Source organism: Triticum urartu, chromosome 1A (genome assembly GCF_056163025.1).
Source record: "Triticum urartu cultivar PI428250 chromosome 1A, HENAU_Tu73, whole genome shotgun sequence".
In the NCBI taxonomy this organism is placed as follows: Eukaryota; Viridiplantae; Streptophyta; class Magnoliopsida; order Poales; family Poaceae; genus Triticum; species Triticum urartu.
Genome location: NC_141873.1, coordinates 85,143,744 through 85,166,227, shown reverse-complemented (window position 1 = coordinate 85,166,227; position 22,484 = coordinate 85,143,744). Strand labels below are relative to the sequence as shown.

General features: G+C 48.3%; 1 protein-coding gene across 3 annotated transcripts; it reads right to left on the bottom strand.

Annotated features, from left to right (window-relative positions):
- Positions 1 to 15,685: 15,685 nt before the first annotated feature.
- Positions 15,686 to 19,595, bottom strand: LOC125548788 (uncharacterized). 3 transcript variants are annotated; one of them, XM_048712339.2, is made up of 6 exons: positions 18,646 to 19,595; positions 18,488 to 18,527; positions 17,592 to 17,679; positions 17,411 to 17,466; positions 17,220 to 17,264; positions 15,686 to 17,091 (listed from the first exon to the last, which is right to left on the bottom strand). In XM_048712339.2, the coding sequence occupies exons 1-6, from the start codon at positions 18,742 to 18,744 to the stop codon at positions 16,889 to 16,891; spliced, it is 531 nt and encodes a 176-aa protein (XP_048568296.2). In that variant the 5' UTR covers positions 18,745 to 19,595; the 3' UTR covers positions 15,686 to 16,888. The 3 variants fall into 3 exon arrangements, with proteins under 3 accessions (XP_048568296.2, XP_048568290.2, XP_048568299.1); XM_048712333.2 differs by having other exon boundaries at positions 17,220 to 17,260; XM_048712342.2 differs by lacking the exon at positions 17,411 to 17,466 and having other exon boundaries at positions 17,220 to 17,260.
- Between the last annotated feature and the right edge of the window lie 2,889 nt (positions 19,596 to 22,484).

The following is a 22,484-nucleotide window of genomic DNA, read 5'->3' as shown; positions in this document are numbered from 1 at the left end:
TGGGAATCATGCAAAGTATGGAATGCATCAAAATCTCCTTATATGCATGAGGAAACTATGGGGGTCTCCTCATGAGCATTAATGGAAACATTACATGGAGAATATTGACAACATCCAAGACAAAGCATATTTTGTTCTATGTGATCATGGCATGGCATAGTAGATGAATTGCACAAATCATGTAAATGAAGCATGGCAATATCATCACATGAAAAACAAAAGACAATGACCATCATCTCGTCATATATGCCTTTAGTGCAAATGGGATTTATTTTCATGGGGCATGCACAGTTACTACGGTGAGTTTGTAATGATGCAATATGCGAGATCTCACTCATAGCATATGGCAAGTTTAATGGATTGTCAAACATGATGTGACCAATAGAATTTTCACATGATATCCTATGGAATATAGCATCACAAGTAGGCAATTCAACATGCTCATCATCATATTCATCATAAATGGGTGGCACATCGCACAAGACATAGTATGTGATTCATACGTCCATTTTGCATCATGCTTTTATATCGATATTTATTGCATTATGGGTTGTTATTACACATTATGTCACAATACTTATGCCTATTCTCGCTTATTTTAGAAGGTTTATATAAAGAGGGAGAATGCCGGCAGTTGGGATTCTGGGCTGGAAAAGGAGCAAATATTAGAGACCTATTCTTCACAGCTCCAAAAGTCTTGAAACTTCATGTAAGTCATTTTCAGAATATATAATAAATAATGAGCGCAAGAAGTTCCAGAGGGGGGCCACACCCTGCCCACGAGGGTGGGGGCGCGCTCTACCCCCCTGGGCGCGCTCCCCTACCTCGTAGCCCCCCTGGTGGCCCTCCGATGCCCATCTTCTGCTATATGGAGTCTTTCGATGAGGAAAAAAAATCAGAAGCCATCTTTCCGGACGAGACTCCGCCACCACGAGGCGGAACCTTGGCGGAACCAATCTAGGGCTTCGGCGGAGCTGTTCTGCCGGGGAAACTTCCCTCCGGGAGGGGGAAATCATCACCATCGTCATCACCAACGATCCTCTCATCGGGAGGGGGTCAGTCTCCATCAACATCTTCACCGGCACCATCTCCTCTCAAACCCTAGTTCATCCCTTGTATCCAATTCTTGTCTCCAAGTCTGGGATTGGTACCTATGGGTTGCTAGTAGTGTTAATTACTCCTTGTAGTTGATGCTAGTTGGTTTATTTGGTGGAAGATCATATGTTCACATCCTATATGCACATTAATACCCCTCAGATTATGAACATGAATATGCTTTGTGAGTAGTTACGTTTGTTCCTGAGGACATGGGAGAAGTCTTGCTATTAGTAGTCATGTGAATTTGGTATTCGTTCGATATTTTGATGAGATGTATGTTGTCTCTCCTCTAGTGGTGTTATGTGAACGTCGACTACATGACACTTCACCATTGTTTGGGCCTAGAGGAAGGCATTGGGAAGTAATAAGTAGATGATGGGTTGCTAGAGTGACAGAAGCTTAAACCCTAGTTTATGCGTTGCTTCGTAAGGGGCTGATTTGGATCCATATGTTTCATGCTATGGTTAGGTTTACCTTAATACTTTTGTTGTAGTTGCGGATGCTTGCAATAGAGGTTAATCATAAGTGGGATGCTTGTCCAAGTAAGGGCAGTACCCAAGCACAGGTCCACCCACATATCAGATTATCAAAGTACCGAACGCGAATCATATGATCATGAAGAAAACTAGCTTGACGATAGTTCCCATGTGTCCTCGGGAGCGCTTTTCTCTATATAAGAGTTTGTCCAGGATTGTCCTTTGCTACAAAAATGATTGGGCCACCTTGCTGCACCTTATTTACTTTTGTTACTTGTTGCCCGTTACAAATTATCTTATCACAAAACTATCTATCACCTACAATTTCAGTGCTTGCAGAGAATACCTTACTGGAAACCGCTTATCATTTCCTTCTGCTCCTCGTTGGGTTAGACACTCTTACTTATCGAAAGGACTATGATAGATCCCCTATCCTTGTGGGTCATCAGTGATGAATCCATAGGGTGATCAACATCATGGGAGAAATCGATGTCAAGAGAGTCCACTAGTGGGACAATAGAAGCACCATCACCTATGTTACCTTTGGAGCATCACTCATGTGTTGTAGGTGAGGTGTCGAAGATCCAATTGTTGTCATCTTCATCTTGATGGAACCATGTGGGGAGTTAGGGAGTCCTGGACTAAGGGGTCCTCGGCCGTCCGGCCTGTTATCGGTGGGCCGGACTGATAGGCTATGAAGACAAGCTTGGCAAACAACTATGAAGATTCCATATTATGTAACCGACTCTATGTAACCCTAGATCCCCCCGTTGTCTATATAAACCGGAGGACTTAATCCGGATAGGGGATACTCAATACCGTAGTCATATAGGCTAGACTTCTAGGGTTTAGCCATTACGATCTCGTGGTATATCAACTCTTGTAATACTCATACCCATCAGTATCAATCAAGCAGGACGTAGGGTGTTACCTCCATTAAGAGGGCCCGAACCTGAGTAAAATTTCGTGTCCCCTGTCTCCTGTTACCACCAACCTTAGACGCACATTTCAGGACCCCCTACCCGAGATCCACCGGTTTTGACACCGACATTGGTGCTCTCATTGAGAGTTCCTCTGTGCTGTCATCACGAAGGTTGATGGCTCGACTTATCGTCAAGGAAAATATTACCTCCGGAGGAGCTCTGGTCTCAGGCCAAACCCTTTGGCTGGGCGATTTTACCATGATCGCCCACTTGGCCTCTGAGCCAGCGAGGATGATCTCTCGAGTCATCAAAAAACGCATCTGCATTGATTCTGAATACGCCAAACGGATGGATCCGACAGAGTTATCGTATTTGAACGAACTCCTAGATCGCATTACCGTCTTGGGAGTCGCTACAGACTACGATCGGATTGGGCTTAAACCCGACCAGAGAGAGATTAATTCTCCACCAATCACCCACCAGATAGCGGCAGTCGAGGAGCAAGATAACCCTTCCTCTACATTGAGAATGAATTATGTTCGGATCCCCGACATCGAGAAGCCGGACACCGACTGGTAGAAGGACACGCCTTGCCATCCGAACTTAGAGTCGGATGGTAGGCTTCAAAAATCAGAAGACACTTCGGAGCCCGGACTGTTCAGTCTGGAAAAACCTCATACTCTGGATCATCGATCGGGTCAGGGTTCATATCCAATTCCACCCACCCACCCAAACATAAGTGCTCTCACAAGCACAAAACAACAGTCTCGAGAAACGGTCCACCACTTATGGGCCAGATTTCTCCTTATCAAGGACAAGGCCAAGGATTTCCACGACGGGGACGCGATATCGGCGTTCCACAATAACTGCACGAATGAAGGACTCCTCAACACCATTAATCGCCGCCGCATACTAGACTTCGCTGACTTGGCAACTATTGTACAGAAGTACAGTGAAATGGAGAGTGCCTGGAGAAATCACACAGTTTGGGAGCTATCGGCCCCAACTCAACCACTGGCCCAGGCAAAAATGGTACACCCCCGTAACGCACCCAGACCAATAGCCAAGAAGTACAAACCCATTATGCGGCACGGAACCGTTCTGGAGGGATGGCTTGATGGCCCCTGCAAAATACACACCACATCGGATACTATACCAACCCACAGCCTTAGAGCATGTTGGATACTCCGGCAGGTAGCCAAAAACGGCGAGGACATCCTCACCAAGGACATCCCGGAGCAACACCCTCCAGAAGACGACGAACCTAGAGTTCTGACAGTCTTTGAGACATTCACTTCAAACAATAGGCGCAAAAGGGCACTCCGCAAACTCGCCGAAGTCTGCCAGATTGCAACAATAAACCCCTAGAATGACACAGCGATAACCTTTAACGCCGGCGACGAACCAAAACACAAGATAGTCCGAGCACCTACCGCCTTGGTCCTCAGCCCAATTGTGGATGGCTTTCGGCTCACCAAGGTTCTCATGGACGGCGGCAGCGGACTAAACCTCATCTATGAGGATACAATATGGAAGATGGAAATAGACAGGAGCCGCATTGAGCAAAGCAGCACGACCTTCCAAGGAATCATTCCCAGCCGGGAGGCACGGTGTGCGTGAAAAATCACACTCGACGTGGTATTCGGCACGCCGAAGAACTATCGGTCCGAAGAAATAACTTTCCAGGTGGACCCCTTCAACAGCGGATATCACGCCCTCTTGGGGCGAGATGCATTCACACGCTTCCACGCAATACCCCATTACGGGTACATGAAGCTTAAGATGCCCGGGCCCAACAACATAATCACTCTAGTTAGTGATCCAGACATAGCACTCCGCGCCGAGAATAAAACCACATCCCTGGCCCTTGAGGCATTATTTGAAGCCCTCGCGGCCGAATAATTAATCGCGCTGCGCTCCATGGTGGACAGAGATGATGTGGTCCTAGACAAACGACCCAAATCCACCTCATTCATGCCGGCAGAAGAAATAGTCAAATTCCAAGTCCACCCAACGGACCCAAAGAAGACAACATCCACAGGAGCACAACTAGACCCAACGGTTGACGCCGCTCTATGAGAGTTCCTACACGAGAATTGGGATATATTCATGTCGGTGGGAACGACACCTATGGGATCACAAGAATCCCTACTACGGTTGCGGGGCGCGGGGTCGTGAGAAGAGCAGATCAAATAGATAGCACACGATTCGTTTATCCAGGTTCGGGCCGCGAGGATGAGTAAAACCCTACTACTGCTTTGGTGGATTGTATATCTGTGTTCTTGAGCTAGCTATGGGGCGCGAGGAGCTCCAAAAAGCCGAATCCTCCTCCTGGTCGCCTCGGGCCTCCTTTTATAGGAAAGGGGTTGCCACAGTGGCACACAGGAGGTGGAAAGGGTACAGTGATGTGAGGTTATCCCCTGCATTACATGACAAGGCGCATTTAATGCGTCTTGCCCAGGTGTCCCTGCTTTATCGGGGACGGGGGAGAGCCCTATCTCGTTCGTCGCCGCTCCCTCTCGTGTCGACACGCGCCCTGGCCAGCGGCGCCCGCGGTGCCATGTAGGCAGGCAGGTAGCTGAGGTGGCGCAGTGGTGGGTCTCCACGAAGATCCGCATGCCGCCACGCAGGTGCCTGCCCAGCTAGTTGGGTCGGCAGCTGCATGCGAACGACGGTGGAGGTTTGACTGGCGTGGGCCTGATGGTGGCCCTACGGGTGTTCTTGGCAAGGGCCTTGTCGGGGCCCCGGCAAGGGTCTTGCCGTGGCGCCTGCTGTCATCCCCAGCAAGGCTCTTGCCGGGGGCCTTGTGGTCCTCCTTGGCTAGGATCCCGCCAAGGATCATCATCTTCTAAAGGGTGTATCTGATCTTGAATGTCTTCACAAAGATCTGCATGCCACCACGGGGATGTCTCCCGAATCCTTGCCCCATGGGGGCAGTGGACTCAAGGGTGACTTACTCCGTAGGTGTGGGGCGAGCTGCCACGGCAAGGGTCTTGCCGGGTTTTGCTAAAACCGCCTCCCGGCAAGGATCTTGCCGGGGGGTCCGCTTCGTCCCCTTTGCTCTTTGTGGTCTTGGTCTTGGCGTCGTTCTGCTTCTCCTAAGCTTCGGCCTTACCTTGGCTCACCTCCCTTGCCTTGCTCAGTGTGGTGGTGCCCGTGGCTCAGACTGCCCGTGCACAGTTATAGGGGAACAAAAAGTGTACCCCTCGTTTTGTACACCGACAGGAGCCCCCGGGCCTGGGCCACACGTAAGCGCAATCGCGTCATTGGGCTAGGCCCAAAAATGGTGCGCGGGCAGGCGGGGCGGTTTTTATCGCGGTAGGTCTCTTCGCGCGCTGCGCTTCCCATGCTTCCCGCGTGTGGCGCTGTGTGGGGAGGCATGTGTGACGTGGGCGGCATGCATGGGGTTGCTTCCCGCGGGCATGCGTCACATCACAGTTAATGTGAAAGGAGGCGGTTGATGATCAGCCTCCCTCCTCCTCAACCTCGGGCCCCGGTAGGTATCTGAAGGTGGGCGACGATCTTTTCGTCCACCTCCCAGGGGCGTCAAGTTCCCGGGCGCCCACCGAAGGGTAAGTCTTTGACGGCGAGGTGCTTGCCGCCATCGGGCTTGAGGTTGTCGGTGAGCCGGGCGTTGGCGGAACGGTTCTCCAGAAGAGCAGCTTTTCCGCGCTATGTGGGCCAACTTCCGAAAACTCCAGGCGCTCTACCGTGTCCGTCATGACAAGGTTAAGTCCAGGATGGCAGCGGTGGACTAGGCGGAGGTGGATTTCCAGGCGCGCATTGCTGAGACGCAGACATGGTTCCACCAGACTCGCGAGGAGCAGAGGGCCCTTCAGGAGGAATTGGCCAAGCGCAACGTCGAGCTCACCATGAAGATGGCTGACATCGAGAAGGCCCAGGAACAGGCGGCGAACTTGGCTGCCGCGGCCGAGGCCGTCCGGAACCAGCATCAAGCCGCATTGGATTCCCAGGAAGAGGACCTCACCGCACGTGAGGCGAAGCTTGCCGCAGTGCTCCGTGGCAAGGATGAGGAGCTCGAGGCCCTTGTCGCGCGGCGGACTTGCGAGCTGGAGCAGAGGCACAAGGAGGCACTCGATGCCCAGGCTCTGGCCCATGCCGACAAGGTAAGGGAGTTGGAGGTGGCGCAGGACGAGCTGAAGGAGCAGGCCCTCAAGCTGTCCAACAAGAAGAGCACGCTCAACAGCGCCTTGGTGGAGGCGCAAGGAGCGGTCATCAGCAGGGCTGGGGAGCTCTCCAAAGCGCAAAACTCCGTCAGAGATCTCAAGATGAAGCTGGAGGATCTCGAGAAGATGCTGTCGGAGAGCAGGGCTCGGGAGGAGACCTTGACCAGGAGCCTGGAGGAGGAGAAGCAGCTGCGGGCGAACGAGGCCGCCTCCCACCAGGATTATGTGGTGGGCGAGAACAGATGGATGAGCCGTCTGGAGGAGGTCGCCGGCAGGGTCACCTCGCAGTTGGCCACCATGGGGATGCCAAACATGAGGTACGCCCCTGAGCGCAGCGGGACCGTCAACACCAAGTTGACCCTGTTCTTCGAGGGCACCCTCGGAGCCTTGGCTTATCTTCACTCCAACCGAGCGGCCACGTTGGCCGGGGAAGCTCGACGACTTTGCCGGGGGGTCATGACCAAGGTCCTCACCAAGATGGCGTACTGGAATCCCGACCTCGACTTTGGTGCCGCGATGGATAGCTTGCCGGAGGGTGTTGACCTCACGGTGCTCAAGGAGCGCATCAAGCACGTCATCAGCAGCATCGACGAAATCAAGAGGGTGGAAGGCCAGCGCCGGGATTGGGCATCCTGTTCTTCACCGCCGCTGTAGATTCACGACCAAGACAAATTTCATCTTTAGTTAGAACCGCAGCAATGATGTGATGTAATATAACTTTGCAGTACTTTTAATTTCATGCATGTTATTTCCCCGTTCAATTCCTCTTTGTATGCGCGCCCTACGCCGATTGGGTAGGCTCGCCGGCGCGGAAGCCCCGGGCGGCGTTTTGGGGACGGATCCCCATGGGCCTGCTGGGTACGCGTGCTGCTGGACAAGCCACCTTTCCGTTCCGAACGCGGCCGCTCGAACTGTCAAGCTTGACTCGAGTCAGAATCGAGAGTGTTGTTGGTCGCGGAAGGTTACTCTGCCATTCTCGACGTAGCCGCTTGAGCTGTTGAGCAGACTCGAAACAGGGCAAGGGCGTTGCCGATCGTGGGAGAGCCCCCTGGTGTGCAGGTTTCTCATACAAAGGCGTGACATCTCCAGGGGGAATAACCTCATATAAAAAGGATAGAACAAATAAGGGTTCAGTGCAACTTAGCTTCTGTTTGTAGTCACTCGAGCACTGATCTTCCGGCCTCCGTCCTTCTCCAAGAGCCACGAAGGCGAAGGAGTGCTGAGCTGATTGCTAGAGCCGATTCTCACAACTGCGCCCCCTACCTGGCGCGCCAAAGATGTCGGTGGGAACGACACCTATGGGATCACAAGAATCCCTACTACGGTTGCGGGGCGCGGGGTCGTGAGAAGAGCGGATCAAACAAATAGCACACGGTTCGTTTATCCAGGTTCGGGCCGCGAGGATGCGCAAAACCCTACTCCTGCTTTGGTGGATTGTATATCTGTGTTCTTGAGCTAGCGATGGGGCGTGAGGAGCTCCAAAAAGCCGAATCCTCCTCCTGGTCGCCTCGGGCCTCCTTTTATAGGAAAGGGGTTGCCACAGTGGCACACAGGAGGTGGAAAGGGTACAGTGATGTGAGGTTATCCCTTGCATTACATGACAAGGCGCATTTAATGCATCTTGCCCAGGTGTCCCTGCTTTATCAGGGACGGGGGAGAGCCCTGTCTCGTCCGTCGCCGCTCCCTCTCGTGTCGACACGCGCCCTGGCCAGCGGCGCCCGCGGTGCCATGTAGGCAGGCAGGCAGCTGAGGTGGCGTAGTGGTGGGTCTCCATGAAGATCCGCATGCCGCCACGTAGGTGCCTGCCCAGCTGGTTGGGTCGGCAGCTGCATGCGAACGGCGGTGGAGGTTTGACTGGCGTGGGCCTGATGGTGGCCCTACGGGTGTTCTTGGCAAGGGCCTTGCCGGGGCCCCGGCAAGGGTCTTGCCATGGCACCTGCTGTCATCCCCGGCAAGGCTCTTGCCGGGGGCCTTGTGGTCCTCCTTGGCTGGGATCCCGCCAAGGATCATCATCTTCTAAAGGGTGTATCTGATCTTGAATGTCTTCACAAATATCTGCATGCCACCACGGGGATGTCTCCCGAATCCTTGCCCCATGGGGGCAGTGGACTCAAGGGTGACTTACTCCGTAGGTGTGGGGCGAGCTGCCATGGCAAGGGTCTTGCCGGTTTTTGCTAAAACCGCCTCCCGGCAAGGATCTTGTCGGGGGGTCCGCTTCGTCCCCTTTGCTCTTTGTGGTCTTGGTCTTGGCGTCGTTCTGCTTCTCCTGAGCTTCGGCCTTACCTTGGCTCACCTCCCTTGCCTTGCTCAGTGTGGTGGTGCCCGTGGCTCAGACTGCCCTTGCACAGTTATAGGGGTACAAAAAGTGTACCCCTCTTTTTGTACACCGACAATTCTCCTGGCACCCTTCTAACATGCCAGGAATCCCACACGAGTTGGCCGAACACAGCCTCAATATATTGAAGGGATACAAACCGGTCAAGCAAACACTACGCCGCTTCTCCGAACCCAAACTCCAAGCTATGGGGGAAGAGCTTGCCAAGCTAATCGAGTTTAGAGAAATAAAACATCCAGACTGGCTGGCAAATTTGGTGATGGTACAAAAGAAGGACAAATCCTGGCGCCTGTGCATTGATTTTAAAGACCTCAACAAGGCATGCCCCAAGGATCCCTTCCCCCTCCCCCACATCGATCAAATCATTGACGCCACCACAGGACACGACTCACTGTGTTTTCTTGACGCATATTTCGGATACCATCAAATCAAAATGAAGGAATCCGATCAAGCTGCAACGACATTCATCACTCCATATGGGCCATTCTGCTTCAACACTATGCCCTTCGGGCTCAAGAACGCCGACACCACATACCAATGCATGATACAAACATGCCTGGAGAAACAGATCAGCAAGACAGTTGAAGCTTACGTGGACGATGTTGTCATCAAAACTAGGCACGTCGAAACACTAATAGATGATCTACGTCTCAGGTTCAACAACCTCCGCGTGTATGACATTAAGCTCAATCCGGAGAAGTGCGTTTTCGGCACCCCTGCTGGAAAACTGCTGGGCTTCATCGTTTCCAATAGAGGAATTGAAGCAAACCCAGCCAAAATCCAGGCTTTGTCACAATTGGCTAAGCCAACAGACCTTAAACAAGTTCAAAAGCTCGTGGGTTGCGTAGCAGCTCTAAGCCGCTTTATCTCCAGATTGGGAGAAAAGGCACTACCACTCTATCGCCTTCTAGGACGAACCGACCACTTCGAGTGGACGGACGCGGCAACAGCCGGACTGGAGGAAATAAAAACCCTTCTTGCGAGCAATCCAATCCTGGCCGCACCAAACGCCAGCGAACCGATGTTATTATACATATCGGCAACACAACAGGTGGTGAGCACTGTACTCGTCGTTGAACGAGAACAGGACAGACATAAATTCCTGCTTCAGAAGCCAGTATACTATGTATCTACTGTCCTTACACCATGCAAATCCCAGTACCCTCATTATCAAAAGATAGCATACGCGGTCTTCATGGCATCCGAAAGCTCTGTCACTACTTCCAGGAGTGTTCGATCACGGTGGCCTCCGAAGTACCACTCAATGACATTATAAACAACCACGATGCCACGGGCCGGATTGCCAAATGGGCCATTGAGCTCCTCCCATTTGACATTACATATAAGCCACGTCGAGCTATCAAATCCCAAGTATTGGCCGACTTCATCGCCGAATGGACAGAGGCCGAGCTCCCTAAAGAGTACGACACGTACTCCAATTGGGTCATGTATTTCGACGACTCCAAAATGCTGGCAGGGTTAGGAGCGGGCGTCGTTTTAACATCCCCTACTGGAGACGTCGTCCAGTACGTTCTCCAAATACTATACATAGACTCCAATAACGCAGCCGAATATGAGGCCTTATTGCATGTTCTCCGGATGGCTGTCTCCATGGGCATACAATGCCTAGAAGTACGCGGGGACTCAAACCTTGCAATATCCCAAATAAATGGAGATTTCTACGCCAATGGTCCGAAGATGGCAGCGTACCGTAACGCAGTCATAAAAATGTCAGCCCGGTTCAAAGGGCTCGAGTTCCATCATGTGGCTTGAGAATGTAATCAAGCGGCGGATGTCCTTGCTCGTATCGGTGCTGAGCGCGACCCCGTCCCACCTAATATTTTCCTGAAAAGGCTCTTTAAGCCATCCGTGGTGTGGCAAGGGGAAAACGACAATACTAGTCCGGATCCAAACATAACCCCAGATCCTGGAAACACCGATGTCGTCGGGGGCTCAGCCACCGAAATAACACTGTCGGCGCATCTCATCATGATAGTCATTTCCCCATGGACCGAAACCTTCCTGGCCTACGTTAATAGGAAAGAGCTTCCTGAGGACCAGAATGAGGCCCGCTGCATTATCCGGTGTTCAAAGGCGTACACGGTTCATGATGGAGAGCTCTAGAAGAAAAGCGCCACTAGAGTCCTTCAACGATGTATATCCCAGGAAGAGGGGCGGCAGCTCTTGGCTGAAATTCATGCCGGACTCGGCGGTCACCACGCTGCTGTCGAGCCCTTGTTAGCAAGGTCTTCCGTACAGGGTTTTATTGGCCGACGGCTTGAGCAGATGCACGGGACATTTTCCAACGTTGCGTCGGATGCCAATCAAAGCCATATGCCCCCACTGCCTTACAAACAATCCCCATCACTTGGCCTTTTGCGGTTTGGGGACTCGATATGGTCAGACCCCTTAAAGGAGGAAGCCATAAGAGAAAGTATCTGCTGGTCATGGTGGATAAATTCACTAAGTGGATAGAAGCCAAATCAGTTGAAACAGCCGAAGCAGGGCCGGTAATAGATTTCATATCTGGTGTGGTACACCGTTACGGTGTCCCGCACAGTATAATCACTAATAATGGCTCCAATTTTACAGCCGATGAGGTGAAAACCTGGTGCGCTAATGTTGGCATTAAGCTCGATTACACCTCTGTCTATCACCCGCAAACAAACGGTCAAGTCAAACGGGCTAATGGTCTTATTATGAGCGGCATCAAACCCAGACTAGTGCGGTCTTTGAAGGAATCAGATAAGCACTGGGTGGAGGAACTTAACTTCGTACTCCAGGGGCTGCAGACCACGCCCAACCACTCTACTGGATATACACCCTTCTTCATGGTGTACGGTGCGGAAGCTGTGTTACCCTGCAATATTATTCATGACTCACCTCGAGTGCGTATGTACGAAGAGAGAGAGAGGCCGATCTTGATCGGCAGGACAACTTAGATGCCTTGAAGGAGGAGCGCGACATCGCCAAAGCCCGTTCCGCATTTTATCAACAGCAGGCTCACAGGTATCAAAGCAGAGAAGTGCGGGCCAAGACGTATAACATTGGCGAACTCGTTCTACGCTTGCCGGAGAAGAAAAAGGACAAAATCAAGCCCAAGTGGGAGGGCCCCTTCATCATTGACGAAGTTCTCACCAGAGGAGCGTACCGCCTACGTGATGCATCAGATAATCACCTGGAGCCGAACCCCTGGAACGCGGCCAGCCTACGACGATTTTATGCCTAACGCCGAACTCTGTGTTTGTTTCCTCCCTCCTATTATTACCATTATTTATTTTTTTCTCTTTTCGTCTTTTACCTTTTTTTCATTTTCTCTTTAGCCTTACGGCTTCAGTGCGGCTAGACCATCCCTACCTAACGCGTACATCCCAAAATATGTACATTCACTATACCTGGGGGCTTCTCGTACAGAAGCTTGCGATTATTCTTCGAGCATCAAGCTCAGCACATATGCATTCCTTTTTTTCCATATGTACCTTTTCTTCGCCACTATATGCATCGATATGACTTAAGTTTTGGCCAAGCTGGCTTGCCTGGCTCCTGTGCGTATGCCCTACGTTCCCGTTAGTTCGGCTAGGGCATATAGGGAGCACCTCTGCGATTGTTATTGCCGGGTCATCCGGATGTGTACCTCAGACTGGGTGAAGCCGAAAGCTAGCGTTCTTAAGGGAATATTCGGTTGGTGAATTAAAGGTGTTTCCCCATTCACTCCATTGTGAACCCCAGATGTTACTTACTCTATGATTTTATCAATCACTGTTCGGACATGCACATTAACATGCATGCACACCTAGGGAAAGGAACCCTTAAGGGAACTATTCTCTCTGGAAGATGTTTCTTACATAATGTAATATAACATAACTAGCCGGATACACATTGTCTGTTTGAGCAACTATGACCCCTACGCCTGGTTTCCATGCATACCCCGGTATATTCTACCGCTACGGTATTCGGAAACACTCCGAACCTTCGGGTCAAGAGTTTGAAGCGAAAAGGTCGGCGATAAAAATTGTCTTTATTATCCAGCTAGAAGGAAAGTACATAGTCGCTCACGACTCAAACACTTCCTCCTCTATATCGTCCAAAAGGCGGTCTAATTTACAATCCTATTGGGAATATTTTGCGGCCACCTCTACATGGTCATATACTAAGCTAACAGGAATTTCTTCCCCATTCGGCCCTAGCGGTCCGACACGAGCCATGTGATTAGGATCCAACTTGGTAAATGCGTCTTCACCATGGCCCAGGCCTCTCGCGCACCCTCTCGGCAGGCCGATATCTTCCACAGCCGGACACGCCGCCACACTCCCTTGAACAGCTCTGCCAGCTTCTCCATGCTTCCTGGAGGGGAGTCAGATGGCCATAAAGCCTTGGCTACACTCCGCATTGTCTGCCGAGCTTGCTCGTTCAACTGCAACAGCCCTTGCAGAAGATCACTTGATGATCCGGACACCTCCTCTTTGGGGAGGTTCGTCAATACACCTGCAATTACAGCTATATCAGCTACCGTTACCTCCAAACTATTATAAGATAAAAGCGGCCACGTACTAAATATGCCGCCTCGCAGCTTCTTGTTCTCCTTCACAGATTCCTCGGCTGGGGGACAGTCCGGTATCACCCCCGCATCAGCCCTCATCTTCACGGCAGGATTTGAATCCTGGCTGCGGGAAGTACGGCCGCTTGAACCTCCGGATATAGTCCGGCGCACCTTTCTCCTGACACATGGAAAATGGGTAGGTCACTGTTGGACGTTACTGTTCAGGTGCATGTTGTCGAATTCGTACCTCTTTGATGAAGGTACGACTATGTCTTCGTTTGCTTTCCTCTTGGAAGACTCGCCCGGAGTAGGGGACGCCTTCTTCGGAGGAACCCTTGGACCGGTACGTCACGCTGAACCCTTCCCCTTTTGAGCACAGGATAGTGCGGTGGGTAAGAAGGAAGGAGAGATTTCTTTTGAATAAGGTGTCTTCAGATCACTTACGTGTGAAGCTGGGAGGAGGCTGGGGTAGTCGGCGATAATACGTATATATGTACCATCGTAGCTCATCTGATAGAACGTTCCCTCCTCAAGCTCCACGAATATGTCCAGGTCTTCTTCATATCCGGGGTCAAGATCCCGGTTGCGATTCTCCGGCTGAGGGGCAGGGTCATGGATCCCCTCGATAGCCTTTCGCCATTCCTATTATGAGCAGATAAGATGCTGCCTGTCAACAAATGATTCAAGGACAAGATAAATTAAGTGAAGCCGAACCTTACCCAGCTGGGAGGATTGTACATGGAAAGTCCGTCTCGATGTTGGAGACGGCTGAACTCCTCCTTCTTCCCTTTATACAGCTCGGCCAGGATCTTGGCTAGAGCGGCGGGGGTCTTTGGTCCTTTTCGGCCATAACGTGAGGCGTCATCTTCTCCGTTATAGTGCCACATGGGCAGTCCTCGGTATTGGAGTGGCTGGACACCCCGCGTTATGGAAATTGCCATCACTTCGACTATTGACAATCCGGACTGGGCAAGCGTTTTAATCTTGCCCAGTAGCAAGCCGATTTTTGCGCTATCCTCTTCCTCGAGGCTCCGAGGATGCCAGCTGTGGCGCTTCTTCAGCGGAGCATTTGAAAACTCGGGGAGGCCTATGCGGACGGGGTCAGGTAGAGCGATGTCGTCAATGTAGAACCATTCAGAAGACCACTCTTCAGGAGCTTTCTTCGACGTACCGGACAGATATCCGGTCCCGGCAATGCGCCACACTTCGGCTCCTCCCACTTCAAAGATTGATCCACCTTGATTACTAGGGACGAGGCAGAATAATCTTCTCCATAAATCAAAGTGGGCCTCGCAACCCAGGAATAGTTCGCATAGGGAGACATAACCCGCAATGTGGAGGATGGAGCCAGGGGTAAAATTGTGCAGCTGGAGGCCATAGTACTCTAGCAATCCTCGGAGGAATGGGTGAATTGGAAACCCCACCCCCTCAGCAGATAGGGGACGAAGCATACCCGTTCTCTCACAGACGGATTGGGAGAATGCTCTGCCTGGGTTTTGCCATTGAAGGAGGCCAACCCTGCTCGAACAGGCACTACAAGAAATATGTCAACTTGCGACCATTACTATTGGTCACTGAAAGGTCATTGTTTTTCATTTGCGGCCTTTTTGTGACCAAAAACAGAAGGTCAAAAGCTGGCGGTCGTAAACTGAAACTAACGACCCTCTCTATGAGAAGGTCGTGGAATTCCACGACCAAAACAAAACATTATTTATTCTGTGACCTTCTGTTTTGGTCGCTAGCTCTCTGCCCAAGCCACGTCGGATCCGACGTGGCAATTTGACATGGCAAAATTGTGACCAATTGAAAAGGTCGTTGATAAGATTCAGCCCGGTCCATTCACTGTTTTACATGGGCCAAGCCCAACAATTCAGCCTATTTATTGTTTTTTTAGATGAATTTTTGGTCGACTACATGGGCCTGGCCCAACAATTCAGCCCTGTTAATTTCTTTGCCTATCCCTTCTAACAACATATTTTCTATTTGTCATGTATTATTTTGGATCATTTCCTTCTCTTTTTGTCATGTGTTTTTCTGGGCCGTTTCTTTGCTGGGCTTCTCACGTTTTCCCCTCAGAAATAACTGTGCAATATATCTTGGGCCCAGCCCAGTTCGGAAATAACTGATCGAATCCAAAAAATATTATGCCATTGACATTACAACATATCACACCACAAGCTATCTTGGGCCTAGCCCAGTTCTGATACATTTTCAAAGCAACATGCAATGTTATAGGAGCCCAAAATATAATATTGCTTGTATTACAACCATTCATTCTAGCAATACATATCTTTACATCCCAGGAACAGTAAGTGCCAAACAGAACTATTCTACGACAAAGAAAATTAAAACAGAAGTTTAGATGATAAGACAGAATAAAAGTTCATATTGTCCTCCTCCTTCAATATTTGAAAACCTCATTTCACCTTGCAATAGATCAATCATGAGTGAGAAACTATGCAGCAGCAAAAAAATGTTCAGATGATGCAAAAAGTAGATAATAAAATCACTAGCAACAATTAATATGGTTTGGATCAAGTCTCAAGAATATTACAGTACTACAGATACACTATATTCATGTACAATTTTAGATACACTATATTAATGATCAAATCTCAAGCATAGTACTAGTAGTTCTACACATTTGCACCACATATGTAACTTGCTGTAGATAGACTATATTCATGTACATAACAGTTTCAGTTAATAATAATTATCTAAAAAAGTTTCATTTAGTGTGTGTGCTCAGACAAGAAAAACATTACAAGTAATTAATCGCTACTCCAAAACAAGCAAACATGCTACTGATGCATGACAATATGTGTCGAAGTGTTTCTGCAAGAAGTTACTCCTAATGCTACTGATGCAAAACTACTCCTAATGGACTGCTGCAGCTATACTGCAAGAAGTTCCAGCTATACTCCATGTATTGTTGTCCAGGAGTATTCCAATTCATCTTTAAAAAATGTTCAAACACTGACTGAAAAAGGAATGCAAAAAGAAATGCAGTACCCAACTGTACTCCAGTGGAGAGCATCCGCCCAAAAGAAAACAAATAGAATGGCTGAAAAATTACTCCAGTTTACACTCCTCTTTTAGCAGTACAGATTATAGCTAATGCAACATCACGGGAGATGATGCCTAGGAGTATTTGCAAATGATATAGCATCATGGAGTAGCATAACATGTTTTAGCAGTATAGGTTATAGAGTAAGCAAGCAAGCAAGCAATCATGGGAGATGATGCTACCAGTTAATATCAGCACATGACAAGACAAAAAGCATGGCATCAACACAAGCATCAACAGCATACTAACACCTAAACTGATACTAAATTGATGGAGTCCCATCCATCCATGAGAGAAGAAAGTGCCTTTGGTTGATAAAGAGAAGAGAACACTTCCTCTTGCTGGGATCAAACCAGAGGATACCAACCCATCCACCAATTTGCAGGTTGTGTGGCTCAAGGTCATGGTGCCGGACACCGCATCCGTGGCAAAAAGCAACACCCTTGCAAGCTGGTACACCATGATCTACATGCACAATACCAGCAAGTTCACCAACAACGAATCAGTCAATCAAACGCCGTCGGCACATTCAAACAAACACCTCGCATGCAAGATCTAGAAAACGAATGACAAACGAACGCACAATAACTTACCGACTCGCTCAAGCTCTTCCACCTCCCACCGGTTGCTTTGCCTACCTGGATAAAATTTTTACAGCGGAAGCAACTAATCAGCTCCACCATCATGACCCAATATACATCACCTGGCAGATTAATTTCTACTGTGTACACGTTGGTATAGAAAGAAAATCGGGAGTGGGAATTAGTCTATGTAAGAAACTTACAGCAGCGACAGACTTGTTCATGGGGTTTTATGCTTGAAATCCTTGCGGAACTCGCCCTTGATGGCAACCAATCAACAAAAAGCAGGTTCAGAACAAGGGCCTCCCGGGAACCATGGGGAAACAACAACGGAAAAATAGAATCTGACGAAGGAAGCAAGGGGAGGGGAAGGACATGACGTACATGAAGACGAAGAAGGCCTCGCCCACGTCCTTCTTGCCGGCAGCCCCTGCGCGTGAGGTGCGCCTTGGCGCTCGCGGCCTTCGCGTACCTGCCAAAAGACCCATTCAGAATTCAGATCACACCTACACACGGCGAACCATTGAAATTCGAACCAACTCAAAACAGAGCAGGCCTTGTGAAATATTTGTTTCCTAGAGGAGATATTAGTTTTGAACCTCACAATGTACAAAGATCGCACCTACACTCATTGATTTCAAATGTACAAACAAATCCATATCACTACACCTCACAAATTATACTTGCTAATTCCTGAACATTCTTTTCTTTCAAGGCAAGCCACATTGTAAGTAAAGGAGATAGTGGGCTGTCATGTCTAACATAATTTGGGGAGACCACCGCTGCTAAATATTGTGGTCGACATCAATGGAACACCGGCTGTCCTGGAAAATCAATATGCCTAGAATACTTTTTCTGCTATGAAAATAAGAATAATTGTTTCTATGGGAAATCTAGATTAGAGAAAACTTCAGTTCTTCTGCTCTCTCATTGGGATGATTGGGTGCCCTAATTTGCTCATTGGACAACTCTCTCTAGCTGCGAGATAGTATATTTTTTGCTTCTCTACTCTACTATGCATGCAGTGCAGGTATGGTAGGTCAGGGCCACCTAGCTAGCTATGCTCGACATTGCTTGGTTGAACAAAAAACAAGATGTTATGATTCAGCAATGTACTTGATATTTGGCAAGTATGGTTTCTTGCATACAAGTGAGGAAGAGCAATGTACAAGATAAATCATTTTATACGAAGCCTTTTTTGCTAGCCATTTTGCGATCTACACAACAGTTACACACACAGCAAGTAAAATGTGTACTGAAGCTGGGAATTTCCAACCCACCTGAGCCATTGTTGAAGTATACAATGAGAATAATCACTCCCTGCAACCAAACAAACAGCGGTAGAAGTGTCGTCAGCATTCAGCAGCCAAACAGGCGTACAAGCCCAAACAACTGCATCAGCACTCCTACGAGAGGGAGATGGGGGAAAAGTGATTACCAGGACAAGCAGTGCCATGGTGATCACGGAGGGCAAGCGCGACTTATGGTGGAGCAAGCTGGCGATGGTGGTCTCTCCCCTATGCTTCTCATGTGACATCACAAGTAGAGGCGTCTGCTATCTCTGTGGAGTACAACACCTCACTCCTCGGCGGCCTCCTTCCTTCCATCCCGCTGTCTCTTCTCCCCCTTCCTGCTAGGCTAGGAAGCTCTATGGCGTCGGTAGCGGCTGAGCAGAAGTAGGAGGAGGAAGCCGGCATGCGAGCACCTCCGTTGAGGCCATTGACGATGGTGCAAATCCGCCTCGTTTTGGCCGCCGCCTGATGCGAGGTGAGGAAGAGAGGATCGGTACGGAGCAGGCCATGGCGACCTCCATCGAGGCCCAATTCGAAGAAACCATGGGCAACCATGGCAGATCTGGTTGCGCCATGGCGGCCGCCTGACCAGCTCGCTCGGATTCCTACCTCTTCTCTTCCTCTTCTGGTCAGGGTAGGGAAGGGAAGGGTACTGGAGAGGGTACGGGAGTGGCGGCTGTCGGGGAGATACCGGAGGCCATGGCCACCGACCGGATGTGAGGGGTTCGGCAGTGTGTGGCGGCGGCTGCAATGTGGGAGGGGATTTGTCTATGAACTGAATCGAATTGGGGTTGGGTTGTGTTGAGGAGCAAGGGAGGGAGGTCACCGGTGGTGATGGGGTTAGGTCATCGGTGGGGGCGGGGTTGGGTCTCGACGGCGGGATTGGAGATGAATCGGGGGTGGGGAGGGCGCGGATCCGGAAGCAACGCGGTGGATCTGGCTGCCGCCTCCGCCTGACCTGCTGCTGGTCGACCGGGAGATAAGGTGAGGAGGGGGTTTCATGGCGGCGGTGTGGGAGGAGGGCGTAGGCGGCAGCGGCGGCGGGGATGTGGTGGAGGTGGGTGGCGGCTGCGCGAGGGGAGGGGAGGGGAGGGGAGAGGTGGATCGCTAGGGTTAGCTATGCGAGAGAGGGGGGTTTGCTGTGTGACAGTGAGAGAGAGAGAGAGCGGAGGGGTGGATGGATGGATGGACGGACAGATGTTTGCCATGTCACTGATCCATGCCACAGCTGGTTCGACCAATTAGAATTAAGCATTTTTTGTTTTCTCTCTTATAGTTTGTAATCTCTTATTCAGGCAAACATTTAACCTCTTATAGTTAGTTCAAATAAACCAATATTTTGTACATGTGTGTATTTAGGGATGACAAACAAAGTCGATTTGGGAGGTTTTCATTTTCTTTGCTCGAAAGAACCATTTTCCATTTTCTGAGTGCCTGAAATGTGTTTTTTTGTGAAGGAACTACCATACATTTGTTGCAAAATGGCACTATATCATTTTTCTAAAATATTAGTCCATATTTAATGTATAATTGACCAAATGGTTGGGTGTCAAAAGTTTTTATCCACCTCTGGTGAAAAAGACAAATTCCCGCTGATTCAGTAGGAAGTGGGTCAAATTTGAACTGCAGCAGCCTCCTAGTTTGCTCATTACTTTTCCACAAATCATTTCTAGGTACATAAGTATCTATTTAATCAGAGAAACATCAAAAGTTTTTCAAGATTCAGCCACTAGCTAGGAACGGTCAAGCCTGCCGTTTTGACCGCATTTTGAAACGGGCATAAAAAATTTAAAAAAAATCAAAAAATTGGAAAAGCTTCGCATTGTGTCATTACATGTGACCAAGTTACGAGGAAAAATAATAAACTTGTAATACGACAATTATTTTAAAAAAGTGTTCTCAGAATGAGCTATCATGCATGAAGATTCATAACTTTCAAGCCAAATGATCAATCTTATGGCCACATTCATGACATAGTTTGTTCAAATGATCTCATATTGTGCACAAGTGTGCATCTTGAAATTCCAAACAATGTTTCCTAAGGAAGTTTTCATTTCCTTTGCACGGAAAATTCATTTTCCTTTTTCTGAGTGCCCGAAATGAGTTTTTTTGTGAAGGGCCTACCATATATTTGTTGCAAAATTGGACCAAATCAATTTTCTAAAATACTAGGCCATATTGAATGCACAATTGACAAAATGGTTGGGTGTCAAACATTTCGATCCACCTGTGGTGAAAAAGACAAATTCCGCCGATTCAGTAGGAACCGAGTCAAATTTGAACTGCAGCTGCCTCATAGTTTGCTCATTATTTTTTTCCAAAAATCATTTCTAGGTACATAAGTATCTATTTAATCAGAGAAACATCAAAAGCTTTCCAAGATTCAACCACTAGTTAGGAACGGTCAAGCCCACCGTTTTGACCACATTTTGAAACGGGCATAAAAAATTAAAAAAATTGGAAAAGCTTCGCATTGTGGCATTATATGTGACCAAGTTATGAGGAAAAATAATAAACTTGTAATACGGCAATTATTTTAAAAAAGTGTCCTCAGGAATGAGTTATCATGCGTGAAGATTCATGGCTTTCAAGCCAAATGATCAATCTTATGGCCACATTCATGGCATAGTTTGTTGAAATGATCTCATATTGTGCATAAGGGTGCATCTTGGAATTCCAAACAATGTTTCCTAAGGAAGTTTTCATTTCCTTTGCACGGAAAATTCATTTTCCTTTTTCTGAGTGCCCGAAATGAGTTTTTTTTGTGAAGGACCTACCATATATTTGTTGCAAAATTGGACCAAATCAATTTTCTAAAATACTAGGCCATATTGAATGCACAATTGACAAAATGGTTGGGTGTCCAAAGTTTCGATCCACCTATGGTGAAAAAGACAAATTCCACCGATTCAGTAGGAACCGGGTCAAATTTGAACTGCAGCTGCCTCATAGTTTGCTCATTATTTTTATCCAAAAATCATTTCTAGGTACATAAGTATCTATTTAATCAGAGAAACATCAAAATCTTTCCAAGATTCAACCACTAGCTAGGAACGGTCAAGTCCACCGTTTTGACCACATTTTGAAACGGGCATAAAAAATTCAAAAAATTGGAAAAGCTTCGAATTGTGGCATTATATGTGACCAAGTTATGAGGAAAAATAATAAACTTGTAATACGGCAATTATTTTAAAAAAGTGTCCTCAGGAATGAGTTATCATGCGTGAAGATTCATGGCTTTCAAGCCAAATGATCAATCTTATGGCCACATTCATGGCATAGTTTGTTGAAATGATCTCATATTGTGCACAAGGGTGCATCTTGGAATTCCAAACAATGTTTCCAAAGGAAGTTTTCATTTTCTTTGCACGAAAAATTCATTTTCCTTTTTCTGAGTGCCCGAAATGAGTTTTTTTTGTGAAGGACCTACCATATATTTGTTGCAAAATTGGACCAAATCAATTTTCTAAAATACTAGGCCATATTGAATGCACAATTGACAAAATGGTTGGGTGTCCAAAGTTTCGATCCACCTATGGTGAAAAAGACAAATTCCACCGATTCAGTAGGAACCGGGTCAAATTTGAACTGCAGCTGCCTCATAGTTTGCTCATTATTTTTATCCAAAAATCATTTCTAGGTACATAAGTATCTATTTAATCAGAGAAACATCAAAAGTTTTCCAAGATTCAACCACTAGCTAGGAACGGTCAAGCCTGCCGTTTTCACCGCATTTTGAAACGGGCATAAAAAATTCAAAAAAATCAAAAAATTGGAAAAGCTTCGCATTGTGGCATTATATGTGGCCAAGTTACGAGGAAAAATAATAAACTTGTTATTCGGCAATTATTTTAAAAAAGTGTTCTCATGAATGAGCTATCATGCGTGAAGATTCATGGCTTTCAAGCCAAATGATCAATCTTATGGCCACATTCATGGCATAGTTTGTTCAAATGATCTCATATTGTGCACAAGGGTGCATCTT